At 65.7% G+C, this 8265-nt stretch overlaps 1 protein-coding gene across 3 annotated transcripts in view; it reads left to right on the top strand.

Annotated features, from left to right (window-relative positions):
• CHLRE_05g243801v5 (uncharacterized protein) overlaps positions 1-8265 on the top strand; it is a 19946-nt gene that overhangs the window by 5459 nt on the left and 6222 nt on the right. For 2 of the 3 annotated variants that reach the window (XM_043062464.1, XM_043062463.1), the window contains 14 exons: positions 179-229; positions 610-690; positions 1099-1288; positions 1351-1395; positions 1742-1851; positions 2342-2755; positions 3327-3444; positions 4004-4114; positions 4269-4411; positions 4907-4950; positions 5021-5186; positions 5635-5969; positions 6139-6379; positions 6715-7368. In XM_043062464.1, coding sequence (XP_042924682.1) covers positions 179-229; positions 610-690; positions 1099-1288; positions 1351-1395; positions 1742-1851; positions 2342-2755; positions 3327-3444; positions 4004-4114; positions 4269-4411; positions 4907-4950; positions 5021-5186; positions 5635-5969; positions 6139-6379; positions 6715-7368 — 2703 coding nt within the window. The remainder of the gene's footprint in view (positions 1-178; positions 230-609; positions 691-1098; positions 1289-1350; positions 1396-1741; positions 1852-2341; positions 2756-3326; positions 3445-4003; positions 4115-4268; positions 4412-4906; positions 4951-5020; positions 5187-5634; positions 5970-6138; positions 6380-6714; positions 7369-8265) is intronic. The other variant, XM_043062465.1, reaches the window with a different exon arrangement.

The following is an 8265-nucleotide window of genomic DNA, read 5'->3' as shown; positions in this document are numbered from 1 at the left end:
CTCCGGCACGGTGCCGCCGGCGCTTGCCGGTGGTGTCAGCGACCGCACCACCCTCCCGCTACGAGCAGCGGCGGCGGCGGCGGCGGCGGCGGCGACTGAGGAGTCGGCGGCGTGGGAGGAGGCGAGGAGTGTGGCCAGCGAGGCGAGCGGCACGCCCCGGGCCTGGCTGAACTTCCAGACGCCGTTTGCGGACCTGCCGCCGCTCATGCTGCCGCCGCGCCCGGAACCGGTGAGTGCGTGTTTTGGAGGGAAGGCGCGCAGAAGGGCGGAAGAAGGCGGAGTGCGGCGATGCTTGTGTGAAGCGTCCGAGGGCACGCCGCATGCGGTGTTTTTTAGTGCCTCACCGCCCCCATGCATGCCGTAGTAGGCATGTTGGTGTGGGATTGCAGTGCGACCGATTGTGCCCGCTTGTCCCGGCCCCGCCCACCCACCCCCTTACCTTGCAACTCTCAACCCCCCACCCCACTTCGGGACGGCGCCTTCACTACCGGACGGAACCTTCACTTTGTGATTTACACGATTGTAACCCCGTCCCACCCCCCGCCCCGTCCTGTCCTACCCCGCTGTAACCCCGTCCCCGCCCCGCCCCTCTGCCCCTTCATTTTCCAGGGTGCGGAGCCGCTGCCCGCGGACTTCCCGCATGAGGAGCTAGAGGAGCTGCCCGCCTTCACGCCGCCCCTGCAGGAGCCGGTGAGGGCGCCGGGCAGTTGGGGGGGGGGGGGGGCAGGAGGGGGGGGGTAGCCATCCATGGGATGGTGTGTATCAAATATGAAGTGAAGTGGGGGGCGGCAGAGGGCACGGGGGCAGCACAAGGACTAGACACTTGTGAGACTTGTTCCTGAGCTTCTGGCACAAACCCTGTGACCCCCGCCCACAACACACCCATTTGCTCTTCCCAACACTCCCTTCCCCCTCCTGCGTGCCCCCCTCCTGTGTGCCCCTCCCCGTGTTCCATCCTGTGTCCACTGTTTTAAACCTTGCAACCCCCTAGTTTCGGTTTAATTTGGGCTGGTATTTACAACCCCCCACCCTTATGCGTGCGCCCCTCATGCGTGCCCCCCTCCTGCATGCCCCCCCCACCACCACCACCACCACCAGCTGCCCGAGTATGCGGCCCCGGCGCTGTCGCTGCCGTCCTGGTCGGCACCTCGCGAGCCCGGCCCCGTGGGGTTCCTGCGCGGCACCAGCCCCGTGATCATCTGCGACGTGTCCGGCACCATGCACCCGCGGCAACAGGGACAGTTCCGGCAGATGAAGAAGTGCGCCATGGAGCTGCTGGACCCGGAGGGTGAGGGGGGAAGGGAGGGAGAGGGGTGGGAAGGGGGCGTGGCGTGTGTGTTTCGGCAGCAGGGCCAGTTCTGGAGAAGTGCGCCATGGAGCTGCTGGACCCGGAGGGTGAGGCGGGGGGAGGGGAGGAGGGGGGATTGGGGGGAGGGGAAGGGGTATGTTCCCGAGCGAAATAGGCGCGCATGTATGTTTGTACGGTAGCAGCTGCGGGCTACAGGCTGGCACCCACGACAGACCTTCAACCCCCTTCACCCCCCTGCAACCCGTCCACTCCTGTCCATGAATGGCTACCCCGACCGCCATCCCGCCCCAACCCCCTGCGCGGTGGTAACGAGCCACGTCGGCTATCCCCCAAACGACTGCCTACCATCTGCCACATCTTTTCTACACACCGTTCACACCATACTTGTAGCCCTACCCCCTCCTCCCACCCCCCTGGTTTCACCCGCTGCAGGCGAGATCGCCACCGCCGCCTTCGGCTTCGACGTGGTCACCTTCTGCTCCTCCGCCTGGTCGTGGGCGGCAGGGTATGGCGAGCGCATGGGGCTACTGCAGAGCAGCCAGGTGAGCCCGACAGAAGAGATGAGAGGGGCAGGAGGCGGGGAGGAGGAGGGGGAAGGGGGGCGGGAGGAAGGGGGGCGGGAGGAGGGGGGAAGTGGGGGTAGGCGGGAGGTAGGAGGGGCGGGAGGAGGGGCGCGAGGGTAAGGCAGTAATAGGAGCATGTGGGGGGGGGGACGCTTTATTGCAGCCCCAAGTAACCGGGGTGGGCATGGGGGCAAGGCGCGCATTGGGCTGGGTTGTTTTGCCATTCCCAATCGAAACTAATATGTTGGTGGGAAGGTATGGCAGGGCCAAGGCCACACTCCCCTCACATGCCCCTGCCCCTTACACGCGCCTTCCCGCTCGTCTTGCCAACCATTCCCCTTTCCCTCCTCCTGCTCATCCACCTCCGTCACCTCAAACTTCTCCAACTCCTTCACCACCTCCACCTCCTCCTGCTCCTCCACCTCCACCTCTTCACGCTTCCCCCGCTCCTCCTCCTACTGCTCCCCAGGTCCTGTACAGCGGGCGACAGGTGGGCGGCAAGTTCAGCGGCCGCGTCAGCAACCGCGACCCCAGCCCCTTCCGCAACCTCGACCGCGGCAGCACCGGCGGCACCGGCTCCCCACGCGCCGGCTCCCCCGCCCGCACCGGCGGCGGCGCCCGCTCCCGGCCCGAATCGCCGGAGCGCGGCAGCGGCTCGCCTAGCCGCCTGGTTGACGGCTCGGGCGGCAGCCTCACCACACAAGGAGGGGGCGCAGGAGGGGGAGGGGGAGGAGGGGGCGGGGGCGGGGGCGTGGCACGCAGCAGTCTGCGGCCGGCGCAGCCCGAGCTGCTGTCAGACGCGCAGCGGTGGGTGGCCAACTGGCCTGACGCTGTGGGGCAGACGCGGCTGATGACGGGCTTCAGCCTGGCAGACAGCCACGTGGTGAGTTGGGGGTGGGGGTGAGGGGGGGGGGGCGTGTGTGTGTGTGTGTGTGTGTGTGTGTGTGCGTGTGCGTGTGCGTGTGTGTCTGTTTTGGGGCCGGGGGAGGGGGCGTCTGTTGGGGGGGAGGGCGTGTGTGTGGGGCGTGTGTGGGGGGTGATGTAGGTGGGGAGAAGGGATTTGAGGGAAAGGGGAGTTTGCAGCACTCCCAGTAGGGAATACGAGACATCAAGGTGGTGGGCGAGCCGAGTGTAACAGCGGGAGGACTCACCGTTCCCATGGGGTGGGGTGGGGGCGGGATGCGGGTCACGAGAACAAATCCCGAAGCGCGCTGGCCTAGGCGAGAGCTGCCCTTCTCCACCGTTGCGCCTCCCCCGCTCCCCTGCTCCCCCGCTCCCCTGCTCCCCCTCTCCCCCCTCCCCTTCCCCTCAACGCCTGATGTTTTACTCGCTGTCCTCTGATTCCCCTGCTTGTATCCTGTTTCCAATGTGTTAACCTTGCAAAGCCCCTCCCCCCCACCCACCCACCCCCTTAACTAACCATGAATGTAACCCCCCACCCCCTTTGTGCTCAGGGCGCGGACTGCTGGTACGTGCTGTCGGACGGGCTGGCTCACGACCAACAGGCCTGTGTGGAGTTTCTGATGCGCAAGGCGGCGGAGGGGCAGCCGCTGCCCGTCATACACGCAGTCGGTGGGTGGCGGGGGGTGGCGGGACGTGGCTTGTGGGTGGGTGGGTGGGTGGGTGGGTGGGGGTTGTAAATACCAGCCCAAACTAAACCAAACCAACGAAAACGAGCGGGGGCGGGGTTGGGGGGCGTGATGCGCGTTTCACTACTTCTCTTGTTGGTGGTGGTCGGGCCGTGTGTGTTGCACACAAGGGAGCCGCAAGGAGAATGCGATGCTGGGCAAGGTCCGTCCGCTTGAAGATCCCCGGCACCCAACATGAATCCAGCATAAAGGCGCCACAAACCCAACATATCTCCAACATGAACCCAACATGAACCCAACATCAACCCAACATCTCCTCTCCGCCCCATGTTGGTCGGGCTTGGGCTTTGGGCATGCCATCCCTCTCCTCTTCCCCTGCCCCACTTCTCTGTACCCATCTTTGCAACCGCCCCTTTCGGTTTTGTTTGGGCTGGTACCTACACCTCTCCCCCCCCTTCAGTGCATCCTGTACCGCTTTTCCAAACATCCTTGCAACCCCCCTTCCCCCGCCCCCCCTCAACCCCGCCCAACCTCACCCCCAGGCTTCCTCCCCGCCGACGCGGCCGCGGACTGCGCCGGCGAGCGCTTCCTCCGCGGCCTGGCGGACATGACGGGAGGCAGCTACCAGCGATACACGCCCGAGGTCACCAAGGGTGAGGCAGAGGGGGGTGGCGGGTCAGAGAGGGGTGGTTGTTGTAAATACCAGCCCAAACATAACGACCCTCTCTCACTGTCCTAACCGCTTGCTCCCGCTGCCTTGAACTCGCCACACCCTCCCTCCCCGTTCCCCCATCTATCTCCCCGCAGTGTGGCAGCCCAGCAAGGGCTTTGTGGTTCTGGACACGCGGCGTGAGGGCGTGGAGGCGCGCGGGGAGCGGCACTGGGCGGAGCAGCAACTGCGGGCTGAGCGGCGGAAGAACCTGAGGCTGGGCATTGTGGAGCCAATCGAGGTGGGGAAGGGGAGGGGTTGTAGATACCAGCCCAAACTGAACCAAACCAAGACCAAGTTAAACTAGCGGAGCAGAGGCAGAGGCGTTAGTTGCAACCGATAGTACTTATGGGAGGGGGCCGAGGCGTCGTGGAGCCGACTAGAGGGGGGGCGCCAGAGGGGGAGCACCAGAGGGGGGGGGCGCCAGAGGGGGAGCAGGAAGTAGCTGTTCATGGAGAGCGGAGTGGTCAAAGGACACGTATGAGGTGCCGTGACGGTCCAGTAGGAGCCGCACGGGAGAGTAGCGGGAGGCGCGGGTGTGGGTGTTTGTGACAAAGCCTTTCGAAACGCCTGCATGCATGGGCGTGCACGCGTGTGTGCACACCAACTGCGCGTATACCACTTAACCAACCCACTAGCAAACTTCACCCACTGCTGCAACAACCACCTACCACTTCCTCAACCAATCATGACTGTGAACCCCCGCCCCAACACACCCAACACACGACACGCACAGGCCACCATGGAGCGGGTGGCCGCACTGCACCACGCCATGCGTGTGCAACCCGCCCAGAGGGCCCACGAGGTCGCGGAGGCGGAGGCGCGCCGCCGCCACCTCGCCGCATGCGAGGCCCGTGGCCGCCGCCAACGCGGCGGCGGCGGCGGAGGCGGAGGCGGCGCACGAGGCGGCGGTGGCGGCGGCGCGCAGCCGCAACCAGGCGCGGGTGGACTGGGCGCGGCAGCTGTTCCTGGAAGCGCATGCAGACTGGGAGCGGACGTACCTGGACCGGCTGCAGGTGGGGCAAGGGCGGAGGGGGTTGCATTCATGATTAATTAAGAAGTGAAGGCGTAGGCAGGTACAGTAGCATAGAGGGGTGGGTGTGGGGTTGCAAAGATGGTTGGAGAAGCGGTACAGGATGCATCAAAGTCTGCAGGCGGGGAGGTTGGAGCACTGAAGACTGGATGACAAAGTCTGCAGGCGGGGTGACGGGGTGGGGGGTGGGGGGTGGGAGGGCCAGGCGAAGCGTCAAGGAAGAGGGGGCGTGGGTGGGGTCATGGGTCCGGTAGCGCGAGGTGCCTTTCCACACGCGGGTTTCAGCGTCCTGGGGGTTGGTGCAGTCACGGAGGCCTTATTGGATGGGTGCTGCTGAGCCAAGTGACCCACAACCAACCCCACTAACCCGGCCAACTGCCAAACCAACCGACCAATCAACCCAACCGACCAACCGACCAACCAACCCCCAGGAGTGGGAGGACGGCAAGGTGGTGCTGGAGCAGCAGCGGGAGGAGCAGCTGGCGGCAGCCCGCGCCGCCGCCGGCCCCGGCGCCGCCATCAGCTACGGCCTAGGCGGCGGAACCACCCTCGCCACCTACACCTCCTCCTCCGGAGCAGGGGCGTACGGCGGCGGCGGCGCCGCCGCCGCCGCCGGATCGCGGCCCACAAGCGCGACGGCGTTCGGCGCCAACTCGCGCCCTCGCTCGGCGGCGGCTCAGGCGCACCTGTCGCCGCGGCTGGCACCCAGTGAGGCGCGGGCGGCGGCGGCGGCGCTGGAGTATGACCTGACCATGGGGCTGGACCGGTGAGCGGGGCCCGGAAGAGGGGGGAGCGGGGGAGCGGGGGCGCGGTGAGGAGGTACAGGCTGAATGCTTACCGTCTGCTATGCCTGGCGTCTCAGCTATCCTGCAACCCATGCTTACACACCCAGCCCTACTGCCTCACCCACACGCGATATCGCACACGGTACACAGGCACGCGGAGAAGCTGTCGCCCGCACCCACACCGCCCGGCTCGCGCCCCGGCTCAGCCGCAGTGGGGGCAGGAGCAGCGGGAGGAGGGGGCAGCGCCGGCACGTCGCCCATTCGCGGCAGCACGGGGCCGGGGCCGGGGGCGGCGGCGGGCGGGCGGCCTCGCAGCGCCAAGCCACCCACTGCGTCGGGCGGCGCGGGGGCGGATGAGTACCTGGAGAGCATTGCGGAGGACCTGGCGGAGGTGAGAGAAGGGGGGAGGGGCAGGTGTGTGGGGGGGGGGTTGTTAATACCAGCCCAAAACCAACGAAAACGGGAGTGCAGGCAGAGGCGGTAGTTGCGAGCGATAAGGGGGGAGGGGGGGTTCTGCATAGTGATGCTGATGTGTGTTCTCAACAGCACATGTTCTTGTGTTTGTTTGGCCGTGTTTAGCTGATGCCATGCGGCTCTGATGCGGCATGCCTCAAACCGCCCATCCTCCCCCATGCTCTTCCAAACAAACCTCTCCCCCTACCAACGACTTTCTAGCAATTTATAAGTGTAACCCTCCTCCTCCTCCTCTTCCTCACCCCCCCCCAGGCCTCCGGCCCCCTCGACGCCCTGTTCTCTGGCCTCACCCCCCGCGGCGCCCAGTCCACCTCACGACTGGCCATCGCCTCGGGCGTCGCCGCCTCCGCCGCCCCCCGCTCCGCCCAGCAGCCCTATCCCGGCCCCGACAATCATACCCATAACCATGACAATGACGATGCCGATACAGACACCATTGATGATGACGGCGGTCCGGATGTGCGGCCCGCCTCCGGCTCCGGCCGCGGCGGCGGCGCCGCCGGCAGCCGCGGCGGCAGCGGCGGCCGTGGCGGCCGCGACCAAGACCAGGACCGACACCGGCCGTCGCCGTCGCAGCAGCGGCCGCTGAGCGGGCGCGCCAGCGGCGGGATCGGCGCGGAGCGCCCTCCTAGCGGCCGCACGAGCGGAGGTGGTGGAGGCGGTGGTGGAGGCGGTGGTGGGGATAGGCCCGTGAGTGGGCACCGGTCGTCCTCTGGGGCGCTGGGCGGTTTCGGCGGCAGCGGCGGCGGCGGCGGCGGTTTCGGCGGCGGCGGCGGCAGCATGCGGCCGACGTCGGCGGCTCGGCTGGCGGCGCTGCTGCCGGAGGGGAGTGTGCTGCCGCCGCCGCTGCCGGAGCCGTCGGCGCCGCTGGGCCCCTTGCCGCACGAGGGCAGCGACGAGTTCAAGGTGGGCGTGTGTCGTTGTGTGTGTGTGTGTGTGTGTGTGTGTGTGTGTGTGTGTGTGTGTGTGTGTGTGTGTGTGTGTGTGTGTGTGTGTGTGTGTGTGTGTGTGTGTGTGTGTATATATATGTGTGTGTGTGTGTGTGTGTGTGTGTGTGTGTGTGTGTGTGTGTGTGAGTGTGTGTGTGTGTGTGTGTGTGTGTGTGTGTTAAAAAACGAAACGAAAGCCCGCCCAGACGACGCCGGAGTTACTTACGGATACCTACCAATTTACCGAGCGTCGCGTGGTTGCCGTCACCCAGGTAGTCATACTTACCCGCGATAAGCCTGTAACCCCACGGGCGACCATTCGGCCTGACCCCGCGATGCACCTGTATGCGTCCATGCTCCGCACCCTGGGCGCGCTAAACAACGTTTACCCAGCACGCCTAATTCCCGTATTCCCGCCCGCTGGTCGTAGTCGAGCTCACCTATAAGCATGGGAATGTGTGTGTGTGTGTGTGTGTGTGTGTGTGTGTGTGTGTGTGTGTGTGTGTGTGTGTGTGTGTGTGTGTGTGTGTGTGTGTGTGTGTGTGTGTGTGTGTGTGTGTGTGTGTGTGTGTGTGTGTGTGTGTGTGTGTGTGTGTGTGTGTGTGTGACTGTGTGTGTGACTGTGTGTGTGTATGTACGGCGATCGATATGATGTTATGAAGATGTTATGCTCACAGGATGATTGTCGCGTGTTGTGTTGTGCGTGGCGTGCATGGGCTCACCCCCAGTCCCCACCCCTCCCTTGCTGCACCCGCGCGCCATGCGTCTTACCGACAAAATGAGACTCACCATCCCCTTCCTTCCTTTGCTCTCCCCCCACCTGCTGTCTACTTCGCTACACTTCTGTGTACCAATCCTTGCTCTCCCCCTTGCA

The sequence above is a fragment of the Chlamydomonas reinhardtii genome, chromosome 5, assembly GCF_000002595.2.
Source record: "Chlamydomonas reinhardtii strain CC-503 cw92 mt+ chromosome 5, whole genome shotgun sequence".
Classification (NCBI taxonomy): Eukaryota; Viridiplantae; Chlorophyta; class Chlorophyceae; order Chlamydomonadales; family Chlamydomonadaceae; genus Chlamydomonas; species Chlamydomonas reinhardtii.
Note: the sequence above shows the minus strand (reverse complement) of the source record. Positions and strands in the feature narration are given on the sequence as shown.